General features: G+C 47.8%; 1 protein-coding gene across 1 annotated transcript in view; it reads left to right on the top strand.

Annotated features, from left to right (window-relative positions):
• The first annotated feature begins 4730 nt into the window (after positions 1 to 4730).
• The window catches only part of Tgfa (transforming growth factor alpha), a 70118-nt gene continuing 53284 nt past the window's right edge, over positions 4731 to 21564 (top strand). The window contains exons 1-3 of the mRNA XM_055617632.1: positions 4731 to 4766; positions 5783 to 5956; positions 6133 to 6475. Coding sequence (XP_055473607.1) covers positions 4731 to 4766; positions 5783 to 5956; positions 6133 to 6475 — 553 coding nt within the window. The remainder of the gene's footprint in view (positions 4767 to 5782; positions 5957 to 6132; positions 6476 to 21564) is intronic.

Below are 21564 nucleotides of genomic sequence, written 5' to 3'. Positions count from 1 at the left end.
CTGTCCTTACTCCCCACATACTCTTCGGGGAGTTTGAAAATTGACCGTGAGGGTACACTTGCCTGACAGAGTGTAGATTTGTCCTTGTGTTTGCAGTCTCCTTGAACAAGCTATCCATCTCCCGTGGAGCTTGGGATGCAACTCTCCCCTCCTCCCTGCTCCCTCTGGCATGGGACATTAGACCAGATTCTCCTCTGCCAACCTCTGCTGTCTTTCTGAGCATCCTGTTAAAAATATTTTGACTGTCATTGGCTTTCTCTGTCTTCTGTCTTATCTGTTTTGTTTTTCATTTCTCTTTCCTCTGACTTTGGGGAGAATTTATTGAGTTTATCAAGTTTTCCAAGAAAAGCAACACGTGTCTGCATGTGTGTGTGAGGTGTGTGAATATGTGTGTGTTCATACACGTAACTGATAACTGTGAGGTGAGCACAGGATAACCTTGGCTCCTGAGGTGCTGTCCATCTTGTTTACTGAGACAGCAGGGTCTCTCATTGGCCTGGAACTTGACCAGTAGGCCAGACTGACTGCCTGGAGAGCCCCCAGAGACCCAGCTCTCTCTGTGTCCCCAGTACTGGAGTTACAGGTGCATGCTGCCACACATGGACACACACGTGTACACACACATATTTACATATGTAAAATGTGTACATGTGTAAAGTGTGTGTGTGTGTGTTTGTGTGTGTACATGTGCATGGGTTCTGGAGATGGATTCCAGATCTTCAGACTTGCATAGCAAGAGCTTTGATGACTGAGCCATCTCCCCTTCCTTCTTTATGCTTCTGCTAGCCTGCCTTCTTACTTGTAAACATCACTGTTTCTGTCAGCATCCTTAGCAGAGCACTGGTTTCTGGGCACTGGATTTGGGACTTTCTGTTATTAAGAAGTGAAACTCCCATTTGATTTTACCAGTGAAAACTCAGGAGCCAGATGCTGGGGTGAAAACCTGCTAGCTCAGAGAGGCAGAGAAATCACCCAGCTGACCTTCCTACTCAGCTCACCTCCAGAAGGAAAAGGCAAAAGCCAAAGAGCCTACTAGCTCAGCCCAGGAGAAAAAGACCTGCTAGCTCACCCAATGGCCCAGGAGGAGAAAGCGAAAAGCTAAAAGCCCAAAAGCCAAAGAACCTCTTCTTTTTATCCATGCTGTCTTAAATACCCTCCAACTCAATGCTCCTCCTTTCTACTTAATCCCTGTCAGCTGGTTTCTTGCTCTGCCTCTTGACCTAGGGTGATCTTTATTAAATCTTGTGTACAGAAAATGCTTACATCAAAGGTGTGTGCTAGGGCTGAGCTGCCATAATCACATGTTTGTGATGAACAGAAAGTTCTTAGATTAAAGGTCTGTGTTAGGGCTGAATCACACGAAACAAAAGGCAGGTTTTTACAGTTCACAATCTCGGGATTCACAATGGGATCAAATATCCTGGACCAGCTTTCCCGTCGGAAGGGCTAAGGATTCCAGATGCCATCCCCTCTGTCTCCAGAAAAGTGTGGCGGTGCATCCAGCATGACTAGGGCACAGTAGCAAAGAGAACGCACCGTACCTGGATGTCCATTTGGATTACTCTTCTGCCTTTGAGCACGTTGGGGTGGGGGAACTGCCACATGATGAGCAGGACCCAGAGCGGGTTCATCTGCATCGAATCCAGGTCCCCCTGCTGTGTTATATGACAATGCCCCCGCTGTGGCAGCCGGGGTGTTCCTCTGATCCACTACCCTGACCATCATGTACCACCTATGGGTCCATTAACACCCAAGCTTCTGAAGCTTTGGGGCAAAGTCCCCAGGCTTTGGGGACTTCGTAGTCTAGGATGGAAGGATCTGAAGTAACTCGCCTGTCCAGCGCCCACATCTAAGGTCAGCCTGAGCACCAGGAAGGAGACAGGAAGCAGGGGCCATATCAATTCTGAACAACACTGGCAATGGAAACCACCAGGTGCCTAAGGCAGAGCTCTCCTCCATACAGGCAAGGAAGACTCAGTTAGCCCTGCATGAGTCCCTCATCTTTTTCCTCCCCTAGATCTGGGAACACACTGGCCACTGAGGCCTTCATGAGGCTGAAGTTTAGACAGTTCATCACTTTGCATCCATTTCTTTCCTTAAATTCCTTGCCACAGTAGAATCTCCTCATTCCACCAAAATTCAGTTCGCAGAGTCCCCCAGAAGGGTCCCCCATAACCAATGGCCTCTGACCTTTACCATCTGGTGGATGCCTCTGCTACATCGTCTCCCCTTGCCATGTGTTGCTTCCCAAGGGATGGTCCTGTACATGCTGAAGCCGGCAGGCCACTGGCTCTGATATTGGCTCATGGGAGCCATCTTTCTTTTCACATTCATGGCTGTATTTCCTCCTCAACCTAGCATCTGGGACCATTTGCTCAAAGCTAGCTCAGCTGGCTAAATGCTAGATAAAAGTACCCTATAACCAGGAATGGGGGAGAGCTGGGGAATTTGGGGAAAGGACCCTCTAAACACAGCCCCAGAAAGGCACCTGGGCTGTGGTTTGGTGGCCTCTGCCGCAGCTCTGCCAGTGGTTTCTTGTTTTCTCAGGGACAGACATGATTGGCTCTGCAGAGTAAATCACTCTTGCTCAGTCCAGGGTATATTCCTATAATGAGGCTCTGCACGCAACACAGGAACGGAGCCTCAAGGATGCAGCAGAAGGAGGACACAGAGTCTTCTTGTAGTCTCAAGGACACCACTGGGATTCACTCCACTCAGAGAGCAACCAATTCTGTTTAGCGAAACATGAGGATGTATGTGTGCACACACAAATGACATGTATATAGGGATATAGGGGTGTGCACGTATGTGTCCCCATGGGCAAGGACACTGACATGAAATGACTAAGCATGGAAATTTAGGGAACATGAAAGGGGGAGGCAAGTCCATAGGGAAACTTTTTAAGACTTATTTATTAACTATGTATACAATATTCTGCCTGCATGTGTGCCTGCACACCAGAAGAGGGCACCAGACCTCATTATAGATGGTTGTGAGCCACCATGTGGTTGTTAGGAACTGAACTCAGGACCTTTGGAAGAACAGCCAGTGCTCTTAACCTCTGAGCCATCTCTCCAGCCCCACGTAGGGGAACCTTAATAACTAGCTTTGTTCATATGAAACACTGCTAAGCAGACAAACTCTGGCACCTAATTCTCCTACAATGCCAGTGAGTTAACTATTATCTTTAATAAAATGTAAGAAACTCACAAGAATCAACTGGAAGGAATCCGGGGAGGCGGCCCTATGGGTAAGGTACTTGCACGAGGACTGGAGTCCAGAGCCCCAGGATCCACATAAACACTGGATTTGTAACACCCTACCTAAAATTGCAACCTTGGGAAGCAGAGACAGGATTCACAAAGTAAGCTGGCTAGCAGACTAACCCGAGCAGTGAGCTCTGGGTTTGGTCGAGAGACCTTGCCTCAATGAACAAATGAGGTAGGACAGTCAAAGATGATTCAACCCCTGGCCTCCACATGTATGCACAAATGTTTACAGGCACCCACATTCATACAAACATCCATGTACACACAAGCATACCACACATACACATAAAATTGAAGAAAAAGAACTGGAATGCTCTAAAACCACATTGCACCAGCTCAAGAAAGTCTTGGGGATAATGAATGACTTTCAAATATGACCCTGCCTCAAAACAAAAAGACAAACAGGGAAAGAGAATGGGGGAGGGAGAACACGGGATGGAACAAGAGGAAGGAAGGAGTGAAGACAGAAAGAATGTCCTTGGAGTTGTGCACCTCTTAGTTTGCAAGCTGGCAAACGATCTTTCTTTTTGTTAAAGACATAGTTTTACTAGAGCCACTCATTTTATTGCATGTATGAGTGTTTCCCCTGCTCTGTGTATGTGCACCATGCACACACTTAGTGCCCAGCAGAGTGTTCTGGACTCCCTAAAACTGGAGTCAAGGATGGTTTGGAACCACCACGTGAGTGCTGGAAACTGAACTCCCAGTACATATTTTGTCCTCTGCAAAAGTAACAAATGCTCTTAACCTCTAAGCCCCACAAATTATCTTTTAATTAAAAATATTTTCCAGCCCTTCAGGGAACCAGCCCACTTGCTTGATTGTGCCAGCCCCAACAGTGTGTGGGCAGTGGGCAGAGGACCAGGACGCTCTGATTCCCAGACAGCTGGCAGCCAACCACAGCCTTGCTGCTTTGCACGTGAGCCAGGAAGGACACAGCCAGTCCCCAGCCCTGACTCCTCGCCTCTTGTAACCAAGGAAACAGGCAAGTGCCCATAGGCATAGGTCTTGCTGAAGGAAGTCAGTGCCCCATTCCCCCCACAAAGTCATAGGAAAGTTCTAAGCAATGGGTGGAGGAAATGATTGACAGGAGACCCTCACTGGCCAGTCTTCAGCATAAAGACATGGAGGAGGCACAATATTCTCTAGTCGATGTAAAGAACGGATGGTTTTCCATGTAATTTCACACCTCTTTCAAAGCGCCTCTTAGAGTGGAACATCCATCTGTTATGGTACAGGTCTTAAATGTTTCCCCAATTCTCACAGTGGGAGTGGAGAGATGGTAAGAGCACTGGTTACTCTTGCAGAGGCCCCAGGTTCAGTTCTCGGCACGCGGTGGTAATGAACAACCATCTGTAACTCCGCTCCAGGAGACCAGACGCCAGCCAGACATGCACGCAGACACACCTGTGTGAGCAGTCAAAACACTGACACAAATAACAAACCATTCTTTTTGCAAATATGGCCATGCAGGCCTTTCATCTCAGTGCTCTGGAGGTAGAAGCAGGTAGACCTCTGTGAGTTCAAGGCCAGACAGGGCTATACAGTGAGACCCTGTCTCCAAAAACAGGGTTTTTAATCAACTAATTAATTAATTAAAACAAAAAGATGCTTGGAATTAGCACCTTTTTTTTCCCCTAAAAGTTCATTTGTTGTTAGCTTGGTTCCCCCAGTGGGTGGCGCTAGTGAGAGATGGCAGAGACGTTGGTAGGTCGGGGCCCTTTTGGAGAAGTTAAAACACAAGCTTGCCCTTGAGGAGTATATTGGAAACCCCCTTCTTTGCTTTTGGGCTGACATATGCTCCCCACTAATATGTTCTTTCTCCTCACAGCCCCAAAGTAACAGGGCCAGGTGACCCACAGAACAGAAGACCGAATCTTGTCGTTTTAAGTTGCTTATCCTGTGCATTTCATCACAGCAACAGGAAGATGCTTAACACAGTTCCCACACATCAGGCCCTGTGCCTTGGGCCTCTTTGGGGATCGAGGTCCCTCTGTTCTTACAATAAATCGGAATTTTCAACCCTAAGACTCTGAGCATCCAGCTAAGGAAACAGCAAGAGAATCCCAAGGCCAACACACCCTGCCACCAACGCTCCACCCCCAAGGAAAGCGGGTCTTCTGGGCAGCTCGGCGGCGGAAGATAGGAGGGGTCATCATGAGACAACTCTATGGCTCGTCGTGAGGTCTCTGGGCCGCTGTCCGCCGTGGGTGGCACCCCCAAACACCCATGCGCCATTCTTTGTCCACCCAGAACGTCTTCTCTTCCCGTATTCCCCTCTCGTAGTTCAGTATCAGAGGCCAGCTCAGAGCCACAAACCCTGAAAATGCCACTACCCAGGCCTTCTTTGTCCTGCACTTAATGGCATGAGAGCGCTCTTGTTCCGGCTCCTGCACCCACAAAGCAGTGGGACAGTAGGGTTAATGAGCGATTAAGTTCATGATAAACAGCGACTCTCTGATCTTCACACTGTATCTGGGGACACAGAGTGGCTTTGCCCTGTTTGGTGGCAGGTGTCCCGGAGCCGGCAAGGATCGGGGCACAGGTGGAAATCCGAGTTTAATGAGTGTTTGGCTAACTATGGAGAGAGCGCTTTTCTAGGGTCAGGCCCTCAGGTGGCTGGCTACGCTCGCTCGCGGGTCTCCAGGCTCCGGATCAAGAGTGTCTTGGAGAAGCCCCTGGCGCAGGTGACAGGATCCTAGGCGACTCCGCTCCGCCGCCTACAGCCCGGACGCGGCTACTGCGCCGGGGAACCGGGCGGCGACCCTGGGGCGCAGGCACCGCGGGGAGGTGTCTGAAGCCGGGCGCTTCCTGCCTGGCCCTTGGCCCAGGGTGGTGACTGGCTGTCGCGATCGGGGCGCAGGTCCCCGCCCCCGGCTCTCAGTCCCCACCCCTGCGCCTCCGGGGGCGCCCCATCGCGGGAGGGTGGTCCGCCTCCCCCCGGCCGCCCAGGGCAGAGAGGCGGCCAGAACCTCCACCTCTTCCCCGTTTCCGCCGCAGGCAGCGCTCGCCGGCCAGGGCCACCGGGAGGCGCGGCCGTCCCTCCGCCCGCGCGCCGGGGGCCGGCCCTGCCGCCTGCGCCTTTTTCCCCGCGCACACGGCGGCGGCGCGCGGCCACTCGCCAACCGCAGGCAGCGCGGTGGCTGCAGCGCCCTGCGCTCGGAAGATGGTCCCCGCGGCCGGACAGCTCGCTCTGCTAGCGCTGGGTACGTAGGCGACACCGGGTGTCCCCGGGCCCCTCTAGCCTGCTCTCCGCGGCGCTCCAGGGTCCGCTTTGGAGAGCAGCAGAGAGCCGGGGGCTTGGAGGGGCGGGAGCGGGCGAGCCACCGGGGGTCCCCGAGAACTGGGAAGCGGGGGACAGTCCTGGCGAGCTGGCCTCCCGGCGCTGAGACCGGCTTGAACTTTACTCTTAGCGGCGCCGGCGCTCGGCTCCGGTGCCCACGCCCTCCTGCCTACCTGGCTGTCGCCACTCCCGGCTTCCCCAGAGCCGCGTGAGCGCGACCCTCTGGGTGGCCCTGGCCTGAGCCCCTTTCGCGCGGCTCGAGCCCCTTTCGTGTCTCTGGCCGGAGCCCCCGTTGCGCGCCCGAGGCTTTCGCCTTCGATTTGAAGCGCTCCTAGGCGCTGGGGTGCATTTGGGGTTTTTGTGCGGATTAATTGTTCTGTTAGGTTTCCTTCGGAGCTCTGGTGTCCCTATCAGAGGAGGCGGCAGCGACTGACACCTGAGCTTGACCAGTTGCTCGGAGTTGATTCTTGGACATAGGGTGGTCGGGCGGGGGTTGGGGGGGACACGCGTCCCCTCCTGTCTGGGCGGTGGGAGATTTCCCGCCGCGGAGCTCGCGGGTGTGTTGCTCCGGGCTGTCCTTGACGTGCTGTTCCCGGCGCAGCATCCGCGCTCTCTACCTGGTGCAGGCAGCGTCTGTGATGTTTGACAGAGTGGACTGAAATCCCCTGGTGTCCTGGGCACCGCTGCCGCCTTGTGAATCTTTCTGTCTGCTGTCTTCAGCACTTAACCCTGGACGGGGCTTGAGGCTGTGGGTCAGTGGCTGGAGTGCTTTAAGGACCGAGCCGCAGGAAGGATCCCAGCCTGGCGCGTAACCCCAGCGCCCGGAGGGTTAAGGGAGTAGGATTTTAAGTTCGATACCACCCTCAGCTATATAGCAAGTTTGAGACCAGCCTGGGCTACAAAAGAACCTGGTTCTAAGTGATTATTAATAATCAAAGCTTTGTAAAGCAAGATGCTTGCTACAGGGTCGGTAGACCAAGGAGGGAAGTTTGGAACTCCTCTCTCCAAGATATGCCCAGAGCTGCAGCCTGTCACAGCCAAGGTGAGGGAGGGTTCACAGGTCCCTGGCAGTCCTGCCCTGGAATGGCTCCCTCGGCAGCAGGAGAAGACACTTTGAGCCTTCTCCTGCTTTGAGTTGAACCTGAAGTGAGTTATGGGCAGATTTCCTCACTTTTAGCAAGAACTACCTTTCAGGTCTATTCTAATGTTGGTTTTCACTTCAAATATGTATATATACACATATTTGTATATATACATATATATACTGAAGCTGTGAACTGTGGAGATGGTGAGAAGCCTTCAGGTTGCTTCCCCATCCTATTTTTTTTTCCCAAATAGTATAGCTAGAATCCTGTGAACACTTGCCTGGAACTGTCAAGCAGCCCCAGTTCATTCATGTGTTTGGCTTGCCAACCCACCTGATGAAGAAGAAACCGTCCTTGTTCCCATTTCTCGGAGGCAGAAAGGACAGTGCTACTGTCCTAGATGGACCAAGGAGTGCAGACGTGGAAAGACACCTCACTTGTGGTCATCCCGTCTCTGGGTTTGGGATGTGGCTCTGAGGAGAGGCGGCGTGGAAAACCCTAGGACTCACTTGGGTTTCTTGTGGTTGAGTCTGTTCAGAGAACAGAGGCAGAAGTGCCTCCCGCAGCTGTTGGCAGCTGTGCACCGCGGCCCCTTCAATGCTCGCAGCGCAGGCAGCACGCACACTGCCACACTGTCATTTCCTCCTTGCCTGAGTGCCCCATCCAGTTTGTTCTCTGCTCGCTTCCCTGACAGAGAGGGGGAAATTATAAACATAAAATTGACCAATCTATAAAAGCTGTCTTGTGCTGTTCCAGAAAGAGTAGTTAAAAAAAAAAAAAAGTGCTGTAGGGAGGGGATTCATTTACAGCAGTGAGGGTTCCTTTCTATTTAACACTCTTTAAAAGAAAAATCACAGCCGTTAGGTCTGTGCCTTTACGCAAACGGCTGCCTCCCACGTGTCTTTAATTTGCGGCATTTCCTCTGAAGCTGTGTGCCTCTGATTTTTCTTAGACAGCTGCAGGCAAATCAACCACTGTTTCATCAGTGAACACTGTCTGAAGAACCCTGGGCTGGGCTGGGAGAGAGCTGGCTCTTAGTGCTGCCGGTGGGGGCTTAGGATTGGATCTCAACCCTTATTCCTGTTCTAAGGGACAGAGTGAGAGAAGTGTGGCCCAGTGGCAACTCTGGACACATGACCCAGGTTCCTGAGGTGGCTGCTGTCCCAGGCAGGGTTTTTCTCCTGGACCTGGCACCTTCTCTGTACCCAGGGAACAAGCAGCTAAGTTGTAGGCACTCAATCGCCTTTCCGTGCTTGTCTTTATTCTCTGTGAAATGGGGGTGTAAGGAGAGCTGTTGGATAGAATTGGTGCCTGGAGACCTGTCTGGGATGTAATCAGAGCTTAATTAACCTTAACACCACCCAACCCTTGTTATTGGTACTCGGAGCCCCAGAGAATTCTGGATGTCACAGCAGGTTATGTGGGTTCTATGACCTGCAGGTCACCACGTGAGCTTGCCTCTAGCTCCTCACCCTGTCTCTGCCAGAAAACCTACCTGAGTGATTTCTAGTCAAACTCAATCAAACTCAGGCATTCTTCCATACATTACAAATCTTTCTTTTTTTTTTTAATGTCTAACATTTGTGCCTTCTCTTTAGCACTCGATGGCCACAATGGCCACTTGTTTTCTCTAAAGTGGAAAAAATAAAACCAGCCCCACCTTCCAGGTTGCTATGAAATCAGAGGAGATGGTCAACAGATTTACAGACCATAAAAATAATGAGGCTGGGGGCATAGCTCAGGCGTGAAGCCACTTGCCTGGCAAGCACAAAGCCCCAGGTCCCGCCCTACCTCTGCAAAGGAAACAAATAAGTGATACACTGAAAATAAAATTGATTTTGTGACAGAGATAGACTTTATAAGATGGCAATAAGGCTTGACACCACTTCCCATAGATGAAGACCACCGATAGCCCTTAGAGATGGCTGCCATAGAAGGGAGGTGGGGGGGGGTGCTAGGTGATATTTGCTTTGGATTCCTGTTGAGGGGTTTTTAGGGGGGTTCTCCATTACATGGAAATGTCATCTTTCAGGCTTCTGCCGCTGGCCTGTGGAGGACTCATGCCTCCCATACTGGACAGTTAGGGTGTGCTCGCCGGGACTGAGGGCTGGAGGGGTGTAGCAAGCCTGCTGACCCTATTTGCTTTTCTAACATTTGGTTTCCTCAGGACAAGGTGATCTTTCTCTAATGTCTCTCGCAAGGGAGACCTTTCTTATAGGAGTAAGTGATGCTTTGCACTGTTGTTACCATGGTAACGCATGACAAACAGATGACTTTTCCATTGGACCGATCTCCAAGGACCTTTGCAATATGTGTTTGGAACAAGGCTCTAGTCAGCACACTGCCCTCTAAAGCCGGCAGGCGTCAGGTCATCCCACGCTAAAATCCTTTCTAGCATCTTCTACATCAACATGCTCGTGTCAGAACCATCTGGAGGCCTGGTGAGCCCAGGTGGAAGGGCCTGCATGCTCAGCGAGTTTCCAGGTGTGACCTGTGTGGCTGGAGGTTCTTCAAGAACCCTGCTCCTCAGGGGTTGTGCTGTGGGGGCCTTCTGCTTTAATCAACTGCCCTGTGCCTCAAAGCCATCCTCCTGCTTCTAAGTGTGGCTGGCAACCCAGGAGCCGCCGTTAAAGCTGCTTTGGCCTGTGCTGCCAGCCAGGGCAGAACTGGAACCTTACTGAGAGTTCACAGTTCTGCTCTGCCTACAGCCTGTGACATTAAACATCAGCTTACAACACTAACCATTTCATGCTTCTGTTTTTATGTTTTTGTGTGTTTTTATGCCTATGGGTATTTTGCCTGAGTACCAGGTTCGTGCAGTGCCTGAGGAGGCCACAAGGGCATCAGATCACCTGGGACTGGAGTGACAGGATTGTGAGCCACCATATGGGTGCTGGGAATTGAACTTGGGTCCTCTGCAAGAGCAGCTTAATTGCAAAGATGACTTGCTATAGAGCTTTTTCAGATATTTCTGATCATGTATTTTAAGAGATAAACTTAATTCTGTGCTGAAAACTAATACACATTACATAATATAAATATATAAAGAACTAGTATATTTATTTATATATAATTGTTTCTGTATAAGAGGGCTTTCTAGATAGACTTCTCTACTGGCACCTGTTGTAGGTACTGGGACCTGAACTCGGGTCTTCTGTAAGTGAACTCTCTCACCTGCTGAGCCATCTCTCTGGCCCTTGATTCACTTTGTAATATCTTCCTGTGGCAAATGGCAAAGACAAAATCTTAACCCAAAATTAGAAAAGCCAGAAATCTGGCTGGCAGAACCACCTCTGAGAAGCAGCTCAAATGCAAGGGTGTGTGCTCCCTTGAGCCATGTGCTCATGTCTAGGTACGCCACCTCTCTCTCCAGGGTGGAGCTCACTATGAAGACTTGGCTGGCCTTGAACTCATAGAGATCTGCCTGCTTAAAGCATGTGCCACCACTCTGGCTAAGCCAGTTCTTTTGAAGCATTATGAATGTGTTGTATTAAGTATGACTTAAGAACTAAAAGCTGGAGCTGGAGACATAGCTCAGTGGTTAAGAATTTTGGCTGCTCTTCCACAGAACCCGGGGTCAATTCCCAGCATCCCACGGCAGCTCCCAATGGCTGTAATTCCAGGTCCAGGGCATCCGATATGCTTACGAAGACATATCTGTAGGGAAACAAATAACTCTTTTTAAAATTTTAAAGAAATTTAAAGAAACTGTTACCTGGGGTTAGGAAAAGCCAGAAGATATTGAAATATAACTGTGCTCCATTTAATACTAGTTTGCTTGTCTCAAGCCGGAAGAAGCAATTTTTTAAGCATGGAGTCATCTCCTAGTCTAGTGAATTCTGTACTCTGCTGCATTTAATATTTTTGGAGGAGTAGGTTGATACAGGATCTTTCCATGTAGCCCAGGAATACACTGTCCTCCTGCCTCTGCCTCCTGGGGGCTGGAATTAGAGCTGTATGCCGCCTTGACCAGTTTTGCTTTCAGTTGCTTGGAAACCTCTTGCCACAGAAGGCTTTCTGTTTTCCTCACTTGAGCCTTTGGCTTTTCAGTTACACAAAGATGGCAGAGACCTTCTCAAGAAGGGCTTGGGTGTGGAACTGCTGTAGCTTGCTGGTACTTGGCTATTAGTTTGAACCTTCCATCTCCACCATTCTGCCTGGGAAACCAATGGCAGAGCCTCGGCCTGAAAGTCTGCCTTGGGTCATGTTGGCCGGTGCCTCATTTCTCTTCTCTACTGAGTTTTCAGGCTCCGTGTTCTGCGTCTCTGCCTTGGGAACCTGTCAGCATGACCTCATGGAATATCTGCCTAGGACACTCCAAATATACCTCAGTTGCCAAACCCCAGCCCAGCTGTCACCATGTACCACGGGGGCAGCTCTTTATTTGATAACCAAGGGTGGGGTGGTTGCAGGTGAATTCCTATGCCACTACTGCCGCTCTTCTTTGGGCTGTTGTTTTCTTGTTGTCTTAAAAGATAGATTATGGGGCCAGTGAGATGGCTCAGTGGGTAAAGGCAATTACCGTGAGAACTTGACGAGTTCCATTCCCCAAACCCACAAAGATGGAAGGAGAGAGCTGCCTTCTGAAAGTCGTCCTCTGACCTCCAGGTTCATGCCGCATGCACCTGCCCGCACCCCACATCACACACACAGTTATAATGAATGAAGTGTTTTCAGATTACGAAAGGAAGATTTGGAACCAGGGGGATGTCTCAGTCAGTAAGTAAAACACTTCTAAGTATGAGAAGCCAAGTTCAGTGCCCAGATCTTAGGTAACAGGAGCGGTGTGAGCCTGTGACCCTAGTCCTGGTGAGGCTGAAACAGGTTCCTGTGGACTCAGTGTCCACCCACCCACCCTCAACAACTTGGTGAGTGCCAGGTCATCGAGAGACTCTGTCTGGAAGGAGCTATGTGGTGTCTTGAAGATGGCACCTACGGGCGTCCTCAGTCCACGACATGTTCATGCACACACACGCGCACACACATGCATAAAAATATTCTGGCACGTATTTATGACTGCAAAAACTTATCTTTACCTCTGGAATATTCGGAACATTAAAGGAAGCATGAGAGGTATTTGGATAACCACCACAACATAACCACAATTAACACTGCGTTAGAGCCCACCGTGGGAGTACTTGTCAGTGTTAAGAGCCTGTATGAATCCCAGTGGGCTTGTAATGTTTTTATTTGTTTGAGCAGCTTGACCGTTCTTAATAAACACTCTTATATGACTCCTGAATGATATATACTAATGTCTAGTGGCTGAGACTCTCTCTGTCTCTGTCTCTCTTTCTGTCTTCCTCTTTCTCTCACACACATACCCACACACACCGCAAACACACTGTAAAGTAGCCAGCATTGAAGGCCATTGACCTCATGGATTTTTACCTCCCCTCCCCCATTGCCCACTGTTAAAAAATAACCCATATTTTTGTACTGGGACTATCAAGTGATACAACACTTTTGGGGAGCCACGTGGTCTTAGTGTGCAGTCACCAGGACTAGGGTCACAGGCTCTGGGGCATAACCGGAGAATGCACCCTGCACGCTTCCCCACCGGTGCTACAGGGATGCTTGTCGGGACGCAGGGAGAGGAAGGAGAAGGGTACTGCTTGAGTTGTCGTGGTGCTGTTCTGAGTGAGTCGCCCTCCTCGCCACCGCAGTGACCCACTAGGCAGCTGTTTAATGAGGGTGTTCAGAGCACACTCACACCTGAACGGCGAGTTCCCGAGCTGAGTGCCTTCCGCAGGGCCTGGGCTTAAAATCGTCTTCTGAAAAACTTGGTGGTAGCGAGTTCTGGAAGACCTCATGCTTACATCCTCAGATACTGGTTAACTTTTAATAACAATCGTATGTTAAATTTATTACATTTGCAATGTCCAAAGTCTAGAAAGTCAGAGCTGAAGAGATCATTTGCTCTCTTACAAAGGACCCAAGTTCAGTTCCCAGCACACACATCAGGCAGCTCACAGCCACCTTTAACTCCAGATCCAGGGGATCTGACATCCTCTTCTGGCCTCTGTGCACATACCCTTTCTGAAATATACACATACACATAAACAAATAATAACTAAAGTCAAGAGAGTCAGTCATGCAACTGACAGATTGACACAGAAATGCTGGATTCATCTCTGATTATTTCAGATAAATTCCCAGAAACTGGCCTTGCTTCAACCTAGTTCCCAGAGGCCCACTTTCTTCGGTCTTCTAGAATGTCACAGATTAGATTTAACGTTTGTTGGAGAAAAGATCTCAGCCAAGTTTTCAGATTTGCCGTTTACTGGGGTAAGTTCATGCATTCATACATTGGCCATTTGTTACCTCGGCTTCACATATTAACGCTTTGAAAGTGTCTTTGAACTGATCGATTGTTCTTTTCATGGGGCTTTAGGAGAAAGCATTTCACTCCAAAGCCTGTACTAGCCACATATTACAAGATTCTACTCCATCCTTATATCTGACTGTTCTGTTTAGGGCCTCCTGGTTAACCTTAGTCTTAGTTTTCCCTAAAATGCTTGGGTTGAATATTTAGAAAAAAAAAAAAAAAAAAAAAAAAACCTTCCTGGATTCTAAGATAACACAAGTATTTTCTTACTTTTCCCTTCCAGTTCTGTAGTGGAATCATATACTTTCTTGAAATATTTGATCTAGAACTTATTCTATGGTAGATGTGAAGTATGAGTGTGACTCATCTTCTACTTAGCTATCAACATCTATCATTCTCTCTATTATCTGTTTGACATTTATCTATTTATCCATCTATATATCAGCTATCTATCTATCTACATATCTAGTTATCTATCTATCTAGATATCTATTTATTTTATAGACAAGGTCTCACATAGCCCAGGCTAGCCTAAAACACACTATGTGGCTTAGGATAAGCTTGAACTTCTGATCCTCCAGCCTCTGAAGTGCTTGAGATTGTCTACCACCACACCTGAGCTCATATTCCATCTTTAAAAATAAAAAAGTCTGGCAGTCGTTTTGGTTTACCCTTTGCCATAATCCACCTGGCCCTCTCTGGTTAGACACCATTATTCAAATCATTTGCTAAATGCGTTCAAGCACATGCCTCCAACTGTGACATTTCAGTTTGGCTCTGTAACTTTGCGTTTTTACCCTAACTGCAAACTTGTTTATTTTGTTTACTAGCATGCATTCTGTCTGGGCCTGAGGTCAGCCATGAGGGAGACACGCCCTATCCTCCTGTCCCAGAGTTAAAGCAGTCAGGTGTTTCTCTGATGTCTACTCTGGCACATAAGGGCTTTTGTTCCCTTCATATTTATGTTTTAATGGACTTTGCCAACTCGAAGATGCCTTCAGCTGATTCCTTTAGAGTTTCGAGTAGATGACATGTTTTCTGGAATAATAACAACCTGCCCTTTGCCTTTCAGCATTCTTATCTGTTATTTCTACCTTCTTTAAAATCTATGTTGCCAACTGGAATTTTAGGAACATTTAAAAATTTTAGTTGCATTTAATGAATGAATGAATCTATGCTCACCCAACACAAGGTGAATGTGGAGATTAAAGGACAACTTGTGTGAGTCAGTTTTCTTTACTGTGTGGGTCCTGAGGCTCAAACTCAGGTTTTCAGGTTTGGTAGCAAGCACCTCCTCTGAGCCATCTCTCTGGCCTTGAAAAGCAACATTTTTTTTTTTTAAATTAAGAGCAGTAGATATTCTTGGGTAATTTTTTTCATAGGTTTACAAATAGTGTTTATGTATTTAACAGTTAAGTATGGGAATGAGGTTTTTTGCTTTATATATGTTTATGTATATATTTTAAATACTCATTTTATAACTCACTAAAATTCAGCATTTTGTTTCATGGTTTCCAAAGCAAGAAGAGACAATTTGACATGAAGTTCAAATATCATTAGGACACGACTCAATTATGTTAAAGCTGTCTTTCAAATCTTGAAGTAAACATCGTCATCAGTATGGCATCATTCACTATAAATATAGCTAGTTTTGGTCCACTGGGAAGCGTCTCTACGTAGCTTCATTTTTTAAAGATTTATTTGTATTTTTATTTGTATGTATGTGTGTTTGTGTATGCCAGATATGTGGGTACCCACAGAGACCAGAAGAGGGTGTCAGATCCCCCTGACACGTGTAAACAAAGTTACAGGTGGTTGTGAGCTGTTGTGTGTGCTAGCAACTCAACCCAGGTCCTCTTTAAGAGCGGTCAGTGCTCTTATCTGCTGGGCCATCTCTAACCTCGCCGCTCCCTCCTCGCTTCTCTTCTTGGGTTTGGCATTAGCTTTAAGTGAGCTTTATAAAACAACTTGTTTAAGATTCCATGTTTTTATGTTGAAAGCGACAATCCCTTGAAAAAGTGAAGTAAATGGCAGATCCACATGGCTGTGGGCCCTTTCTTAGTGGTTGGTTCCCTACTCTTATTTTGGGGGCTAGAATAAGAATAGCCACCCTAAGCTCATATATTTGAATGCTTAGTCACCAGGGAGTAGAACTGTTTTAAAGGATTACAGGGATTAGGAGGTGTGGCCTTGTTAGAGGAAGTGTGTGACTAGGGGGTGGGTCTTGGCGTTTCAAAAGCCTATGACAGTCTCTCCCTCTCCCACCGACTCCCCACCCCTGCCTGTGGAGCAGGATGTAGCTCTTCACTCCTGCTCCAACACCGTGAGTGCTGCCATCCTCCCACCATGCCACAACTAACTTCTTTCTTTTAGAAGTGTTGCCTTGGTCATGCTGTCTCTCCACAGCAATACAACAGTGACTATTATGACAGTTGCTTAGACTCTATTCAACTTGACTTTCTAAAACTTTAGGATAGATTTACAAGCACTCTTTTAGTTTAATGGTTTTCGTTAGAAACGGCCTTTTAACAAAATAAAACAAAGTGAACACCAGGGGTTCCAAATAAAATAGATTTTAAAATTTGTTTCTCTTGATGATATTGGGGGAGGAAACATCTTTAAAATCATTACATAAAATTCAAGGAAAATTTTTGTAGTTGATGCTGTTCTCACAAGTGCAGGTAGACAATGGTTTTGTTTGTACAAAGTACTTAATGGACTTGTTATTAGACTACTACCTCTGACTTGAAGGGTGCCTGGCATGGTGATTCCCAGCAAAGATTGATAAAAAAAACATACAGATGCATTAAGCCTGTATGTCTACATGCTGGTACAGAGGTCAGAGGTCACCTTTGGTGTCATTTAAAGTTTTTTTTTTTTAAGATCTTATTTTTATTTTATGTGTGTGAGTGTGTACCTGCCTGTATGTATGTGCACCACATGTGTGTGGTGCCTGCAAAGGCCAGAAATGGGTGTCATATCCCCCTGGAACTCAAGTTACAAGATGGTTATGAGCTGCCATTTTGATACTAGGAACTGAACCTGGATCCTCTGGAAGGCAGTGTGTGCTCTTAGTTACTGAGCCCTCTCTGTAGCCCTCGCCTTGTATTTGGAGGCAGGGCCTCTTTCATTGTCCTGACGGTCAGTGATTAGGCTGGGCTGGCCAGCCAACAAGCTTCAGGATCCTCCTGCCTCTACCTCCCCATCACTGGAATTACAGGCATGCCTTAATTCCCATACCTGGATGTTTTTATGTGGGCGTTCTGGATTGAACGTGACTCCTCATGTGGCAGGGCAGGTGCTTTGCTAACTGGGACATCTCTGGGCCCCACCTCAAGCTTTAAAGAACTTAGTGTGCTCTCCAAATGCTACTGTGTCTATTGGATGCCCTCACAGCACAGCCAGGGTTACGGTGTGTGGTTCTTGCTTATTTATTTGATTTCTTTTATTTTTGTGATCAGTAAGTACTTCCAGGCACAAATATTAGGTCCTAGAATCAAGAGGCTGTCTTCAGCTTGGGTTCCTCGGGGCCTTTAATCTAAGTTTGAATGAGGTAAATCAGCAATTCTCTGGGTACCAAGAGAATAGCTATGTCTTCACCATGCATTGGTCATCATGCCCAAGCTAAAGCATTTTCTGTGTCATTACTGTACCTTTGAGAGGTTCCAAGCATTAGCTGGGACTCATACATATCACAGTGACACAGGCTCTGCCGCCATTGATGAATGAGAGGTTGGCCATGGTACACAGCCCCCTTCCCACTTCTGGGCCTTGGCAACTGACAGGAAAATTAGGGGACTTTTGTTGGCTTTAAAGAGAGCGCTTCAGACCTGTGTCTCCTCACAGCACTGGCCTTGAGGAGCTGGCTTTGCCCGATAGCAGAACAGGACCCATTCACTGACCTGCCACCAAGCTTGAGGTTTGAATACTTCTTGCTGGCATTGGTTTCTGACCTACTGGTTTTGCACTGGGGGGAAGGTGTCCTCAGGCCTGTTTGTGAACTGTATTTACTCCTTGCAGCAGATTTAAACAATGTCAGATGTTTTGAGAGCATTGCAGACTTGGGTGTTATAATTAAGGTTTAAAGGGGATGAGTCATGGGTCCCTACACTGGGATGAAAGCCCAGCCTGGAGCCTGAGCATTTTTTCAGGGATGTGAGGTCAACTCATAGATCATACAGATGAAGATTTGCTCTGGATTTGGACTCTCTCTCTCTCTCTCTCAGCCTCAACCTCCACTTCTGTCTAAAGGAAACCCCCTCAAACACGCACACACACACACACATCCCTAGTGCTAGCTCTGGTGTAGGTCACTTCCAATCAGTTGTACTCATGTCCCTACGGCTGCCGCCTCCCAGGTGGGCTAGTCAGGATTCTGCTCTGCCATCCTCATTAAGTCCGGCTGAGTCTTTTTCCAAAAGGAAACTGGAACGGGAATCCACAAACAAGAGGATCTAACAACACCCCAACATGACTCTCCAGAGACCACAGCTAACTGCATTTTGCCACCTGCCCTTTTCCTGGACTTTAATAAAGATATTTGTAAATTCACTTGTTTTTCTCAAAAACTGCACCTGAGAGATTCTGTTTTAAAAACTATCACTCACGGTGCACAAGGGCAACGCTTCTCCTGCAGATGTACAGATACATCTGTAAGTCCATTTGGTGACTATTAGTTGTTCTACCATTTCCATCATTTAATTATCTGCCCCTTACTGATGGACATAGCGATTTATTTGAAGCTTTTAAATATGCAGAGCCAAAAGTTCTTGCAGTTGAGTTGTGAGCCACTCAAGATGGACACTGGGAACCCAACCCAGGTCCTCTGCAAAAGCAGCAAAATATTCTTAACTGCTCAGCCTTCTCAGCTCCCAAGATGCACAATTTTTCCTCTTGATGTGATCTGACCACCTGGCTTCCAGAAAGCTGAACAAATTTACTTTTCCATCACCTGTGTATGAATGCCTTTTTCCCAGCCAAGCTATCTGTGGCGAGTATTGCCATTTCTAAACCATGGGAAACATTATCCAGTTGTTTTCATTCATCTTCCATTGGCTATTAGCATGGCTGAGCTGCTTCTCTTGTGTCTCTGTTGTGGTTGGCTGGTTATTTTCTTACTGACCTGTAAAGAGTTTTCTAAACCACACATCACGTGCTTTTGCCATCTCACCTTTTAGATTCGTGTGTTGTATTTAGACTTATGAATGTGTGGCTTCACTTTTGTTTTGCTTTATGGTGGCTTGGAATCTGCTCGTGATTTCTGGGTGCTTTTCTGCTTTCATGAAGAGCAAAGCTAAGGGTTTAAAGGGTTTTCTATGGCTCATTCATGTGTTGTTTTCTCTTGGGCTTTTATGATGTTCATGTGCCGGTCTGAATCTTCTTCATTCCTTTGGAAAACGTGTTTAGGTTTGAGGTCAAAGTCTAATTTTTTTTTTTTTATTATTCTTGTGAGATAATGTTTCTGCTCTTCTTGGCTGCTGGATAATTTCTTCTGCATTTATTGGCTCCGGATTCCATTTTACCAGTTCACTTGTAGGAGATGTGGGTCTGTCTGTGGTGTTTGTCCTGCCTCACAGTTCTGAGGATTGGAGCTGTAACACAGCCCCAGAGTGTAGGCTGCTCCTGGGAACTGGAAGGTAACAGGGTGCCACAGAGGACGCTCTTTCCTGCTCACCCCGGTGACGAGAGTTCCATCTCCTGCCACCTCCGTAGTGCTAGAGGGATGCTTCCCATTCTTCTCCTCTTGGAGAGAGGAGGATCACTCCACCCTGTTGCCTAGCTACAGTCTGGTAGACAGTGGGTCTCACTGTCCTGAAAGACCCAGGGAATCTGGTTATATCCCTGCTAGTCTTCTCAGTGTTGGGCTCTCTGGGAATTGGAGGCCGTGTGGCAAGCCCGCCATCCCCTGTGGGACATTCTGCAGAACTGAGAATGTCTCCCTGCCCATCTCTCCCTCAGCATGTGGCATCTGCCCCGGCCTACGTGGGAGCCCAGCTCAACCTGGGACATCTTACTGGAGCGTGGATAAATTGAGCTTTCAAAGGGAGCTTAGGCAGCTTAAGTCGCCACACGTGTTCTGTGTTAAAACAAACTCAGGTACATTCACGTACAGAAAGCAAGGCTAAGAACACTAAGGTTGGTTGGTAGGTTAAAACAAGACTTAGAAAAACTGTCATCTTCCACCCCAGCCGGGTTAGCTGCAGGACTTGGAAGGACAGGCATGAGCCTCATCTCTTTGCAATTTGGGGGGTGTTAGTGGAAATTTCGGGAAGTCTCATCCTACAGGAATGACTAATTTTCAGAAACTTTGAAGGAAAGACTAACCAAAACAAGGTCACGATGTCACGATTCTCCTGTTCATTTGGAATTTCATGTCTCTCCCTCTCCCTCAGTTCATGAGATGAAAACTGGCAGTGCCTGCTTTCCATCCTCCTTGTGGGGTCTGCAGTCGGCACTACGGTCCCCTCCGAGCACTGCTTTTGTGGCATCCTGCAAACTGCAATAAGCCAAATTGTCATTTGCTTCAAAATATGCTTCGCTCCTCTCAACGTTACTTCTTTGACCCGCGTTGTTCAATCTCCAGGAAATTGAGGATTCCAGCTATTCCTAAAATAGCTTTATCTTAAAAAAACATTATGTATCTATGGGAGTGGGGTTATGTGCACAGGAGAGCAGTGCCCACAGAGGCCAGAGGGGTAGGATCTCCCGGGGCTGGAGTTACAGGTGATGGCAGCTGACCTCAGGTCCTCTGCAAGAGCAGCGAGTGCTCTCAACCACTGAGCCACCTCTCCAGCCCCTAATCATTTTTCGTATGCTGCTTTCTAGATCCACTGGGTTGTGCGCTAAAAGCATGCACTGTGTGATATCCATCCTTGTCTTCGGTTGTGGCCAGTGTCTCAGGATGTGGCCCGTTGGGCAGATGTTTCACAAAGGTCTGAGAAGGTTGTCCACTTGGCTTTTGTTCTCAGCATCATCTATAGATATTCATTATGTCCATTGATTGATGGTAATATTTTTTGAGACAATGTCTCATGTAGCCCAGGCTAGCCTTGAATTTGTTATGTAGCTGAGGCTGGGCTTGAACTTCTGATCCTCCTGCTCTATCTCCCTCTCACATGCTGAGATCACAGCATGCACCTCCAAGGCAGGTTTGTGCAGAACTGGGAACAAAGTCAAGGACTCTCCCGTGTCGGGCAAGCGCTCTGTCGACGGAGCTACAGCCCCAGCCTGACTGATGCTGGTTTTTAGATCAACACCGTCCTTGTTGGCTTGAGGTGTAGGATTTTCAAAGTCTCCCTCTGCCACGATGTCATCTACTTCCCCTTTCAGTCTATTGATTTTTTGACTCTGACGCTGCTGTTAGGCAATACTGGAGACTGTGTGACCTCATCCTTCCGATGACTGAGGGGCTGTTTTAGGCTGTTTGAGGGTCTGCCAGAGCTGAGTCCTCCCCATGCTGCATGTCTTCACAGTCCCCTGTGGGTAGGACTTTCAGTGAGTCCCGTTCCCTCCTCTATTACATTTTTATGTTCTTTGTGAAGAAAGAAAGAAGGAAAGAAAGAAAGAAAGAAAGAAAGAAAGAAAGAAAGAAAGAAAGAA

The sequence above is a fragment of the Psammomys obesus genome, unplaced genomic scaffold (genome assembly GCF_907164565.1).
Source record: "Psammomys obesus unplaced genomic scaffold, mPsaObe1.curated_primary_1811, whole genome shotgun sequence".
NCBI lineage: Eukaryota > Metazoa > Chordata > Mammalia > Rodentia > Muridae > Psammomys > Psammomys obesus.
Note: the sequence above shows the minus strand (reverse complement) of the source record. Positions and strands in the feature narration are given on the sequence as shown.